At 49.1% G+C, this 13092-nt stretch overlaps 1 protein-coding gene and 1 long non-coding RNA gene across 2 annotated transcripts; one reads left to right on the top strand and one right to left on the bottom strand.

Moving 5' to 3' along the window:
• The first annotated feature begins 613 nt into the window (after window positions 1-613).
• LOC106987747 (histone H3.3A) lies at window positions 614-3961 on the top strand. The gene is made up of 4 exons (XM_027052229.2): window positions 614-768; window positions 1229-1366; window positions 1469-1622; window positions 1717-3961. Exons 2-4 carry the CDS (start codon window positions 1239-1241, stop codon window positions 1843-1845), a joined length of 411 nt encoding a protein of 136 aa, XP_026908030.1. The 5' UTR covers window positions 614-768; window positions 1229-1238; the 3' UTR covers window positions 1846-3961.
• An 8135-nt stretch (window positions 3962-12096) lies between these two features.
• LOC128313481 (uncharacterized) lies at window positions 12097-12833 on the bottom strand. Its single transcript, XR_008294252.1, has 3 exons — window positions 12693-12833; window positions 12516-12603; window positions 12097-12216 (listed from the first exon to the last, which is right to left on the bottom strand). It is a non-coding gene; the product is annotated as an uncharacterized LOC128313481 (long non-coding RNA).
• Between the last annotated feature and the right edge of the window lie 259 nt (window positions 12834-13092).

Raw genomic sequence — 13092 nt, 5'->3', positions numbered from 1 at the left:
TACTCCTACCTACACCACCAAACAAAAGAACTGCCTTTTGATTAAAATGTATATGCGTGATGTCTAAAATACTTGGTGATGTAATATGATTTGCTGAATTCTAATTTTTTACACTGTGTACATAACTATCAAAATGTGAAAGTAAATAATCACAGGGAACACATTTTATTTTACAATGGAAAATATTTGCAAAAACTTCCTTAAAGTAACTTCTCCTCCTGCATTTTATTAGCGAGATGCATCTATGGTTAGGCTCCTGCCCATCCCGTACCCTTAAGCCCTGATAGAGACCAATGCAATTCATTTGCATTGACTTTCTATTGTAGAGCTTTGGAACCAAGGGAAGGATCCAAACATAGCTTCATTTTATCCAATCAGAAGAGCCGCTTCGTGCTAACCTCTGATTCGCCCATTCCTCTTTGCATTCATCCAATCATCAGGCCACTTTAACAGCCAATCAGCGGCCTAGATACCCACCAATCCGGGAGCGGGGCCGAAGCACGGCCTTTGTGTCGGGGATGTCAGCGCGTCGGCGAAAGCTCCCGCCAATAGAAAAAGTCGTTGGTGTATGCAAATGAAGCCCCTATGACGCAGAGACGCAGCGTGAAGCGTGGGTATAAAAGCGGAGGCAAAGGGGGGGCTTGGAGCACAGAGCGGTTTGGTCGTTCGTTGGAGTGTCCTCTTTTCTTTGCTCGGCGACTGCGGCTCTTCATTGGGGAGCAGGAGCGGCGCGACGATCGGAGAAGCGGCCTAAGACTTCGGCGTTGGGTAAGTGTTGGCGGTTTTACTCTTTGTTCGAGGCCCCGGCAGCCGTTGATGCCGCGGGCCGCAGCCGTTGGGAACGGAGCGCTGGCCGGTGCGGGCCGCTCGGGCCGCTGGTGTCGGGTGTGGGGCCGGGAGGTTTTCCCTTGGGGCTTCGTTCCGGAACCGCGTCTCCGCCTCTTTCCCGGTGGTGATTCAGAGGTCCCGACGCCGGGTTCCGGGCAAGCGGGGCCTCCGCCCGTCGAGGAGGGGAAGTGACTCCTCCCCGCGCTCCCCCTCCCGGGGGAGGCCGCCGCCGCCGCTCCTCGCAGCCTGAGTCATTAGGGGAGGGGGAGGAGGCGGCGGCGGCGGCCCCGGGCCATCTGCCGCGGCAAAGAGGCGGAAGGGCAGGGGCGCCGAGCCCGTCCTATCCTCCGCCCCCGGGAGGCTAGCGCCACGGCCCGAGAGTCACGGGTGTCTTCTTTAGGTAAAAGAAAATGGCCCGAACCAAGCAGACTGCTCGTAAATCTACGGGTGGGAAAGCGCCCCGTAAGCAGCTGGCCACTAAAGCCGCCAGGAAAAGTGCTCCCTCTACTGGCGGGGTGAAAAAACCTCATCGCTACAGGTAGGCGAGTCGGAAGGAAAACAATGACCCGGGGCGCGCGGCCCCCAAGCGGGAGCGCTGTTCGCTCTCGGGGATCCGCTTACACTCTCCTGCCCGCTGCAGGCCCGGGACCGTTGCGCTTCGAGAGATCCGTCGTTACCAGAAATCGACCGAGCTTCTGATCCGGAAGCTGCCTTTCCAGAGGTTGGTGAGGGAGATCGCCCAGGATTTCAAAACCGATCTGAGGTTTCAGAGTGCCGCCATTGGTGCGCTGCAGGTAAGACGAGCGTGGCTGGAGTAGGGTCGGAGGGCTTCTGCGTGGCTTCTCGTCCTTGGAGAGAGTTTAATGGTGTGGCTCTTGTGCTCCACAGGAGGCCAGTGAAGCGTACCTGGTGGGTTTATTTGAAGATACTAATCTGTGTGCCATCCACGCTAAGAGAGTCACCATCATGCCCAAAGACATCCAGTTGGCTCGCCGGATACGGGGAGAGAGAGCTTAAGTGAAGGCAGTTTTTATGGTGTTTTGTAGTAAATTCTGTAAAATACTTTGGTTTAATTTGTGACTTTTTTTGTAAGAAATTGTTTATAATATGTTGCATTTGTACTTAAGTCATTCCATCTTTCACTCAGGATGAATGCGAAAAGTGACTGTTCACAGACCTCAGTGATGTGAGCACTGTTGCTCAGGAGTGACAAGTTGCTAATATGCAGAAGGGATGGGTGATATTTCTTGCTTCTCATGATGCATGTTTCTGTATGTTAATGACTTGTTGGGTAGCTATTAAGGTACTAGAATTGATAAATGTGTACAGGGTCCTTTTGCAATAAAACTGGTTATGACTTGATCCAAGTGTTTAACAATTGGGGCTGTTAAGTCTGACCATACATCACTGTGATAGAATGTGGGCTTTTTCAAGGGTGAAGATACAAGTCTTAACCACAGTGTAACTTACAGTTTCCTTAAAAAAAAAAAAAAAAAAGTAAAACTGGCAGCTATAGAATACACTATGTGCATTTATAATAGCTATTTTATATATTGTAGTGTCAACATTTTTAAATTAAATGTTTTACATTCACATGTGGTGGGGAGTCTTGTCATTAAGGTGTGTGTAATTTAAAGTCCAGTTGGTTTTCTCCTAACTAGACTGCACTTGTTTTCATGAGAGTAAACTGCTTTGCAAATTATACCTTGCATAAGTCCTCATTCTACCACATGTTAACTAACCCTCTAGCTGATTAATGCAAACACTAAGGGGGGGATTTTATTTATAAGGGCTCTAGAATATAATACAAGTTATTCACACCAGCATCATCTGTTACTAATATTCTATACTAGTTAGTGCAGCTTTTCTTTGTGTTGTGATTGGTCTCATAACTAGGTTTTTTCTCTACAAAGAGGAAACCATACCGAAGTTCTTTTCCTTGTGGAGTTTGTATTATAATAACCCTTAGAGTAAACTTGCTGTGGGAGAGGGGCACACAACTCCAGCTTCTTGAACCTCTGCCAGTTAAGGTGGTGTCGGGTTAGGTTACATCTGATACATGGTCCTGGAAAAATCACTTTATAGAGGTGGCCTTCCAAGTGGTTTTAAAAACTAACCTTCTATTGAAGTCTTTAGGTCAATTATGTATGTTGACTAAATTTACAAATAAACTTGTTTATTCAACGAAGTGTCAAAAACCTACATTGAATATACAGGTAAATACATCCATTATTTAGGTTCTATATCTGGTTTTGCTTGGTAGACAAACCATTTGTATACGAAAATAATGACGAATTTCCTTAGACAAGTCATTTCACCACAAGTACAGAGTACCTTGGTTTAAGCCACTTTTTCAGTATGAAGCTAGTTTAATTGACCAGTGATCGTCCACTGTAAGCTTGTTAGTATTTAGATCTAGTCAGCAAGACCATGGGCACAACGGCCACTGGTCATCAGATGAGCATTTTGTGTGTTTGAAGCTAGTAGCTATAGAAAAGATAGTTGGGCCCTGATAAAGTAGCTTTTTAAAAAAAGTTTGGGTTAGTTTCACGTTCAAGGGGCTCATGAAGAGATGCAAGTTAGGATACATAGGCTTGATTTTTGGCAGCTTAATGAGTCTTCACGAGGCACTGAAGGTGGAAGGGTGGAGTCCAATAACTGCTCTGGAGCAGTGACTTCCCAATTCTGATGATCTCAACATTGTTTCTGAAGGACGTTGCCATCTTGGACTTGGGAATGTGCTGTGGGGTGCCTGGCGGTGTCTGAGTAGTAGACTTAACTATGGTGATGTCCGTTCGTTGAGTTTACTAGTTGTGATAACCCAAGTGGGGTGAAACTTGACTCCTCCCCAGTACAACTTGGGTACATCCTGATGTAGACGTTTGTGGGTTTTATTGGGCAGCTTGGAATCTTGCTGCTTTAAATAGTGCAGCTTGTGCCTGCACAGTGTGCATGAGCATACTTGGCCCAGCAGTTGAAAGTATCTTTTGGTTCTAGGAAGCTGCCCACACAGGATAACCCTGGGTTTTAGGTGATGGAACAGAATCTGTAAGGAGAAAAGCAAAAGCTGGAGCTGATGAAGGTATCCTGTGCCCTTGATGGATGAGACAAAAATAAAGTTTTTTGAAGTTGAGATTATCTCATCTTGTTAATGGTCTTCATTTGAATTGATAACATCTATTTCACAAATAAAAGTTTTTGTGGGGAAATGCCCGGAAAGTTTGCCTTCTACTCAGCTGGGGGGGGGGGGGGGGGAATGCATTCAGAAAGGACAGGCAGACCCCCTTTTGAAAGGTGTCACAGTTGGCTCAAGGCTGCAGATTTATGCCTGTTGAGCCTGTGGATTAATGGTGCATTTCTTGACTGTTGATGGATTTGATTAGGCCAGACCCGTTGAGGGCCGAAGTGTCCGCATCCTGCACGGGCTCTGACTACCAGGAGATTTGGAACCAAGCTGTTTATTGCCCTGGTCCTGAAGCCCTCAGCCTGGCCAAAAGCCAGGTCCACCCTGGTGAGGTAGCCCCCATTGCTTTTCCTCCACACCTGCTTGTCCTTGCATTCCCCTTTTTCCCTGTTAGGCTAATAGTAATTATGGACCTGTGGGCCCTTGTTTCTAAGTCTGAAATAACCCCTGCTTCATCCTTAAACTGGTATGTGTAAAACCAGATGATTTATTCAACATGTAGAAATTACACTCTATTTACAAAATTTAAGGTGGCGGGGTGCCTGGGTGGCTCAGTCAGTTGAGCGTCCCGACTTCGGCTCAGGTTATGATCTCAAGGTTCGTGAGTTCGAGCCCAGCATCGGGCTCTGTGCTGACAGCTTGGAGCCTGGAGCCTGCTTCGGATTCTGTGTCTCCCTTTCTCTACCCCTTCCCCTCTCGTGCTCTGTCTCTCAAAGATGAATAAACGTTAAAAAAAAAACAAATGGGCCCCTGGGTGGCTCAATCTGTTGAGCGTCCGACTTCAGGTCATGATCTCACAGTCCGTGAGTTCGAGCCCCACATCAGGCTCTGTGCTGACAGCTCAGAGCCTGGAGCCTGCTTCAAATTCTGTCTCCCTCGCTCTCTGCCCCTCCCCCACTCATGCTCTCTCTGTCAAAAATAAACATTAAAACAAAATTGCAAAGTTTAAGGTAGTATGAAAACAGAGGCAAGCACTTCAAACCCAACTTACTTAAATATATCTTAAGTTTCCTTGTTTATTTTTTGAGAGCGTGCAAGTGGGCCAGGGACAAAGAGGAGGGGGAGGAGAGAGAGTCCTAACCAGGCTCTGCACTGTTGGCCAACGGACTCAAACCCACAACTGTGAGATCGTGACCTGAGCCGAAATCCAGCTGGATGGATGTTCAAGCCACTGAGCTACCCGGGTGCCCCGAGAAGGAAGGACAGATCCGGGAGAGGCCAGCAATGGCCACCCCATACCCCTTGCGGGGGCTTCCCAGCCAGGGAGGCTCAGAGTGTAGGGAAACAAGCTCTGAGCTAACTGGCTGGACTGGAAATTTACTCTTTTCCACTCAGTTCCTCAGTCATTCCTCAGCTTTCTCCCCGGGGCTCTCCCTAGCTGGCTCCTTGCAAGCACTGCCTCCTGCCTGGTGGTGGGCATGGGGGCTGGGGCCTGTGCAGCACTTGGAAAGCAGGCCCCTTCTGGATCACTTTCAGGTAGGGTAGCAGAGGGTCGACACAGTCCAGTCAGCTGTTTGCCAGTGGGTCAGCAGGAAACTTGGGCTCGCCCTTCGGTTCCCACAAGACGGGGCCAGCCTGTGTCCGGGAGCAACAGCAGAGGGGGCCAGAGAGCAGAACCTCAGGCCTGTGGCCAGCCCAGCCCGCCAACGGGGAAGGGCGAGGTGTGGTTTTCACCACACCCGTCCGCAGCTGTTGTCTCACTGGTGGTGCTGTGGTCTACTGGGCATGAGAATCTTGAGCTCCCACCCTGAGCCTCCGGTCCCCACCCCTGCCTCCCCGTCCCTTGGGTTGGGAGTGCTTCACCGTCACCCCACTGTGGCCATCACAGCCTGCTTTCCCTCAGCCCTGACACTGAGGCACCGACCGAAGAACACCGCTGAGCTGGCTGTGCCGTGCCTGGGCCCCACAGCCTCTTCCTCCCTCAGCCCAGTGGTGGTCCCACCTGCCCCGTTGGGCATTCCTCAGGGGGAGTCCGTCCAGCTGGGCCTGGCTTTGGTCAGCAACTTCAGCACAGGCAGCTGGCCATCTAGCTGCCTTCCTGAGGACAAGGCTAGGGGAAGGAAGGAAGGGCCAAGTCCCTGCCCAGGCCGCTAGCCCAAATCCCGCAGCACCCCCATGGAGAAGGCTAAAAATGCCCTCTTGGGCCAGATGGCTGGCCTTTTGGCTCCCTGACCCCTTTGTCACCTCTTTGTCAGCACGTGTGGGGAATGAGCAAGGTTGTAGATTGAAGTGATGCAGCTGGGTCAGTTTGGAGTTTACACAGAAGAAGGCTGTGCCGTGAGGTGGAGCCAGGGCCTGGTGTCCTGCCCCCTGGGGGGTGTCTGCTCCCCGTGGCTCTGTTAATTGCCCAGCAGCCCCCTGGCGGTGAGGGATCCCACCTGGATACCACCGTTGTTCCAAGCAGGATCATGGAACTTCTCTGGGATGTGCCCCTTGCCTGAGCATCAGGGGCCAGGACTGTCGGTCAGGCACACCCAGGAGAAGCATGTAGCTTTCTGCCCTGAGCAGAGGACCCTCCTCCACCCCACGTACACCATCACCCTTCTCCATAGAGGAAGCTCAGAGTTCTGCAGTCACCCTCACTACCAGGGAAGCAAGGGCAGGGGCTTTGGTGAGGCTGTGGTCCCTGGAGGGGCTATAAAGCCACACATGACTTGGAAGGGTGCCAGGGACTGGGGTCTTGTCTCCATTCAGTAGCTGCCAACCCTAGTTCAGGAATATATACAGTGGAATGGAGGGTGGGCAGTGCCCAGTGCAAGGTGCAAGAACAGATTGCTGTGGGGCGTCTGGATGTGCAGCGGTCTTCGGCTCAGGTCATGATCTCACGGTTTGTGAGTTCAAGGCCCGTGTCAGGCTCTGTGCTGACAGCTTTGGATGCTGTTTCTCTCTCTCTCTCTCTCTCTCTCTCTCTCTCTCTCTCTCTCTCTCTGCCCCTCCCCTGCTCAGCCTCTTGCTCTCTCTTAAAAGCAAACATTAAAAAAATAAAAACATCAAAAAATAAGAAAAGGGTGCCTGGGTGGCACAGTCAGTTAAGCATCAGATTTTTCATCTCGGCTCAGGTCATGATCTCACAGTTCATGAGTTTAGGCCCCTGCACTGTTGGTGCAGAACCTGCTCGGGATTCTGTCTCTCCTTCTCTCTGACCCTTCCCTGCTTGTGCTTGCTTTCTCTTTCTCAAACTTAAAACAAAAACTTAAGAAGAGAGGCCTGCGGCCCTAAGCTGTCCCCTGCATCTTGGGAGTCTGGATTTCTCCCTGGCCATTGGCATGACGGTCATCAGCCTAGAGAACAGGAACTTCAGGGGCATGGTGGGGGCACCAAATAAAGATAAGGCCTAAAGCTGGCCCCCCTTGGCGGAAGCATTCAAGGCCAGGGAGGGACAAGAAGCTCCTGGTGCTTTGAAGGAAAGGCCTAAGACTTGCTTGTATTTGGAGTTGTGCCTGGCGCACAGCAGAAGCTCCAGACGTGTTTGCTGACCAGCCCGGATGGCCTTGGCAGCCCACAGCACAGCTGGCTGGATCTGCTCCTGGCATGGGTGGCAAAGAATGAGCCCAAAGTCCCAAGAGCTTTGGTTACCGGCCTGGCTTCCAAACTGGGAGTGTTCCATGTAGAAACTGGGGCTCCAGTGGTCCCCGAGCACAGCTGCCCCCTCCCATCCCTTATTAGAATCTGAGCTTTGTGTCTTGACACTTCAGTAAGCAGAAGCTATAGCAGGTCAGGATGCTGCTGGGGACAGGGTGGTAGCTGAGAGGATAGGCTCAGGGTCAGCCAGGCTCAGGTTCAAGGCCCAGCTCCCCCATGTGGATGAGTTTCCGAACCCATCTGTGCTTCCCTGTCTGTAAAACGGGAATAAAAGCAGTGTCTAATAGGCTTGAAGGGATTTAATGACATAATCTGTGCAAAGCCTGGTGACTAAAAATATTTGACAGCAGAAGTAAAGGGCACTGACCAATCAGAACACAGACTGGTAGTAGTAAACAACCAGTACTGCCCTCTGGCTGAGTACAGCCCGCATATCAGGGCTTACCACAAGCTCAGGGTTAGTATTACCAATAGTACAGAAGCTGCTATCATTCATGTTACAGCAGGGCAAAGGGGGTCCAAATCAGAAGATAGGTTAGCCCTCTGGAAACAACCACAAAGAGAAACTCCCAGAATGAGTGAGAGGGTGGCCATCTGCCGAGAGCAAACATTTTCAGAGAAGGTGTCTGTAGATATCAGCATGGGAGATGTGGACCCAAATCCCATCAGGGGTCCAGGCTGTGACTGCAGCAGAGAAGCGAGAGCTACACAGAGCTCAGAGACCCTCAACTGCATGAAGAAAAACCAAGTCTAAAAAAACTTTTTTGAACATTTATTTATTTTGGGGGCACCTGGGTGGCTCGGTCAGTTGAACGTCCGACTTTGGCTCCGGTCATGATCTCACTGTTCACGGGTTCGAGCCCCGCATCGGGCTCTGTGCTGACAGCTCAGAGCCTGGAGCCTGCTTGGGATTCTGTGTCTTCCTCTCTGCCCCTCCCTGGCTCATGCTCTTTCTCTGTCTCTCAAAAATAAATGTGTGTGTGGTTTTTTGTTTTTTTTTTTTAATGTTTATTTTTGAGAGAGAGAGAGAGAGACAGAGCATGAGCAGAGGAAGGGGCAGAGAGAGAGGGAGACACGGAATCCGAAACAGGCTCCAGGCTCTGAGCTATCAACACATAGCCCAACACTGGGCTCAAACCCACGAACCATGAGATCATGACCGGAACCGAAGTCAGATGCTTAACCGACCGCACCACCCAGGCGCCCTGAAAAACTGAGTCTAGCAGGAAGGACCCAAAGGCTAAGAACAGCACAGAGACGGACACAGATTCTGGTAGGGAAGAGGCACCTCTAGAATGCCTGTCTTCAGTCAGGAGCCAGTTCTCACTATCGCCTGGACAGATGTGGGTCAGCAGCCTCTAGGCCTGCCTCAGCCACTGGGCATCTGGCTGGCACCGTGGTATTTCCATCACTGTGGTGGGTATCACTGGCAATTCGGTCACGATAACGCAGTCCCGTGTGACAGATGGCTCTGGCTTTGCTGGTACGAGTGAGTTTTTCAGCCAGTAGGGCAGAGGACAGACCAATAAGGGTGCCACCCCGCCCCGCTCCCGCCAACCCTGTGACATCTGGCCAGGAAAGTGGGAGCGAGGGTCAGAGGTCAGAGGCAGACTTCTCCTGAACAAATTTCATGTAACCCGCTAGATGGGCTTCAGAAACAGAGTAAACACATCTTCCAAATAAAATCAATGTTTCAGAGTTCCTCCACCGAACAAACAGGAACACTTGCTCTTAGATCAAATCCAGGTTCTCTAAGACTGAAACAATACAAAGGACGAGTATAGGGCAAATGGATATGTTTTCAATCAAAATGAAACAATGGAAATAAAAACAAGGGTGTAGGCCTGGCAGGCATTGGGATCCCTCCTCTCTCTCTCTCCTTATTTAGAAAGCGTTCCTCCTCCATCCCAGCACTTAGCCAGAGGGGGCCGGATGGTGTCTGCCTCCCACCCAGAGCAGGAGAGCCTGGGGCTTTTATCTGGCCAATTGCACACAGGAGAGTCTACTGATGTCTGTTGAATTAATGGATGACTGATAATAACAGCAAATATTTATTCTGTGCTTACCAGTGCCAGGTGCTAGGCTGGGCACTTTATGAAAATGATCTCATTCAGTTCCTTTTTATAACCGTTGGTTGGGAGGAATCGCTAGCCCCCATTGTACAGATGAGAAACTGAGGCTCAGGTGCAGTCATCTGCCTGAGATCCTAAGAGCAGAGATTTGGGCTCAGGACTGTTGGGTGTCAGAGCTCAGGTGGGTAAAGCATTCACAGAGAAGCGGTTGCCTGGTCCCACGCGTCTCTGAGAGTGGTGCCTGGATGGGAGGCATGGTTTATGAGTTCAATCCCATTTCAACCAGCCCTAAGGGCCACTCATTGTCTTGTCTTTTGTTTTGCCTAGGCTAAAAAATGCTTTATTGAGGAGTGCTCAAAGGGAGCAGGCCATCAGATGGAATTTGGGATAGTTTCATTTCCCAAGTTGTTTTTGTTTTTTATAATAGAGAGAGCAAGCATGAGCAGGGGAGAGGGGCAGAGGGAGAGATACAGCCTTCGCGTGGAGCCTATTTAAGCAATTATTTAATTAGATATTTAATTATTCATTTAAGTAATCTTTACACCCAAGGTGGGGGCTCAATCCTGCGACTCTCGGATCATGACCTGAGCCTAAATAAAGAGACGCTTAACTGACTGAACCACCCAGGTGCCCCCCAAGATTTCTTTTAAAAAAGCAGCTTTTATTGAGGGGTGCCTGGCTGACTCAGTCAAAAGAACACTCGACTCTTGATCTACGGATTGTGAGTTCAAGCCCCACATTGGGTGTAGAGATTACTTAAATGAAAAAATAAATTTAGGGGTGCCTGGGTGGCTCAGTTGGTTAAGCGTCTGACTTCGGCTCAGGTCATGATCTCACAGTTCATGAGTTCGAGGCCCACGTCGGGTTCTGTGCTGACAGCTCAGAGCCTGGAGCCTGCTTCGGATTCTGTGTCTCCCTCTGTCTCTGTCTCTCTCAAAAATAAACATTAAAAAAATAAAAAAACCAGCTTTATTGAGATACATTACACATATCATACAATTCACCCATTCCAAGTATAAAATTCAGTGGTTTTAGTATATTTGAAGATCTGTGCAACCATCACCACGGTCAATTTTAGAACACTTTCCACACCACAAAGAGAACTCTGTACCCTTGGTTATCACTCTTTATCCCCTCCATTTCCCTCAGCCCTAAGCAACAACTAATCTCCTTTCTGTCTCTGCAGATTTGCCTACTCTGAACATTTATGTATCTGGAATCATACAACTTGTGGTCTTTTGTGACTAGCTTCCGGCATTTACCATGCGTTCAAGGCTCAACCATGTAGTTCCATACTGTGTATCAGCACTTCACTGTTTTTATGCCTGAGAAAAATTCATTGTTATGGACATGCCACATTCTCTTTATCCATCTATCCCTTTGGGTTGTTAACATCTTTTTTTTTTTTTTTTAAGTTTATATATTTATTTATTTTTTAGTAATCTCTACACCCAATGTGGAGCTCGAACTCATGACCCCAATATCAAGAGTCGCATGCTCCTCCAACTGAGCCAGCCAAGTGCCCTCAGTTGTTACCACCTTTTGGCTAATGTGAATAGTCCTACCATGAGCATTAATGTAGAAGTTTTGTGTGCACCTATGTTGTTTTTTTTTTTTAATGTTTATTTATTTTTGAAAGGCACGGGGGAGGGGCAGAGACAGAGAGGGAGGGACAGAGGATCTGAAGCAGGTTCCACGTTGACAGCCGTGAGTCGGATGCAAGGCTGGAACCCACAAACCGTGAGATCATGACCTGAGCCGAAGTCCAGACGCTCAACCAACAGAGACACCCAGGCGCCCCTGGACCTACGTTTTCAATTCTCTTGTGTACGTACTTAGGAGTGAAATTCCTGGGTCACATGGGCACTCTATGTTGAGCATTTGGTGGAAATGCTTAACTGTTTTCCATTCCCACCAGAGACTGAGGGTTCTGATTTCCCCACATTCTCAGCAACATTGCTGTAATTGCTATTGTCTTTCATTTTGGCCAGACTAATGGGTGTGAAATAGCACCTCATTGTGCTTTTGGTTTACATTTCCTTAATGCTAATGATGTTGAGCACCTTTTCATGTGCTTATTGGCCATTTGTAATCTTCTTGGGGAAAACGTTCAAGTCGTTTGCCTATTTTAAATTTATTTGTCTTTTTTGAGTTGTAAGAGTCCTTTATGTGTTTTTGATACAAGGTCCTTAAATATATGATTTGCAAATATTTTCTCCCATTCTGTGGGTTGTCTTTTTACTTTCTTCATTGTGTCCTTTGATGCAGGAAAGTATCTTATTTTGATGAAGTACAACTTATCTATTTTCCTTTTATCTCTTGTGCTTTTGGTGTCATATCAAAAAAGCCACTGCCGAGGTCACAAAGATTTATCCCTATATTTATTTCTAGAAGTTTTTAGAGCTGCCTTTTAAAATTTTTCTTAAATTTATTTTATTTTAGAGAGAGAGCGCGCAAACGGGGTGGGGGGGGGGGAGAGGGAGAGAGAGAATGTTAAGCAGGCTCCACGCTGAGCTTGGAGGCTCGATCCCTCGACCCTGGAATCAGAACCTGAGTGGAAATCAAGAGTTGGAGGCTCCACTGACTGAGCCGCCCAGGCACCCCCAGAGCTGCATTTTTTTTTTTAATTGAAGTGTAAATAACATACAGTGTTATATTAGTTTCAGGTGTACAACATAATGATTCAACAATTCTATACATTACTCTGGGCTCATCATGATGAGTATCAGAGATGCATTTTAAATGCACTACTCCACTCTTTGGGCAACCCCCCCAGCAGACCCCAAGCTCTAAACCTGGCCACAACTCTCCACAAAGCCCCCCACCCTAGTCCCAAATAGGCTGCTTACATTTCAGCATTTCTGCCTCACGGTTTCATATAGATGCAAATGTGGACAGGCGTCCAGGCAGGGACAGCTTGAAGGTTCAGGACGCAGTCTGGTGAAAGAGGAGGTGGTGAGTGTCAGATGCTGCGTCCAAGGCTCAGGACTGAGGAAGCACCTGCTGGGGCCAACAGCCCCACCTACCTTGGCAGCCCCGGTAGGTCCTTCCAGTGGAGGCTGGGCCCACTGCTGTCCAACTGCCACTCCTTCCTCCTTCCGTTGCTAGCAGTTACGATAGCGGGGCCACTATAGAAAAGGGCCTGTAGAAAGCGACTCCCTGGTCACCACCCAAACTTGGCTTTCCTCATCTCAATTTACGCATCGTGCCAGGCCACCCTCTCAGAGACCCAAGATCAGGCTCTGATGACCTCTCACGGCGGCAGGACTCTAGGACCTGGGAGAGCCCTTTGGCAAATTCAGGTCGGCTGGATGCCAGCGCTGCTACTCTGGCTGTGGGTGAATGGCCTGGCCGGTGTTGGTAGCAGAGAAAGGGGCACCAGGGCCAGGGAAGGGCAGCTCAGATCTTCCAGCCCAGCCAATACCA

Source organism: Acinonyx jubatus, chromosome E1 (assembly GCF_027475565.1).
Source record: "Acinonyx jubatus isolate Ajub_Pintada_27869175 chromosome E1, VMU_Ajub_asm_v1.0, whole genome shotgun sequence".
NCBI classification, from domain to species: Eukaryota; Metazoa; Chordata; class Mammalia; order Carnivora; family Felidae; genus Acinonyx; species Acinonyx jubatus.
Note: the sequence above shows the minus strand (reverse complement) of the source record. Positions and strands in the feature narration are given on the sequence as shown.

Bases quoted from the DNA above. Each gene is read 5' to 3' on its own strand.
- LOC106987747 (XM_027052229.2), top strand. From the start codon at position 1,239: ATGGCCCGAACCAAGCAGACTGCTCGTAAATCTACGGGTGGGAAAGCG. The intron at 1,367-1,468 runs GTAGGCGAGTCG...TGCCCGCTGCAG, and splicing joins AAAAAACCTCATCGCTACAG to GCCCGGGACCGTTGCGCTTC. The intron at 1,623-1,716 runs GTAAGACGAGCG...TGTGCTCCACAG, and splicing joins CCGCCATTGGTGCGCTGCAG to GAGGCCAGTGAAGCGTACCT.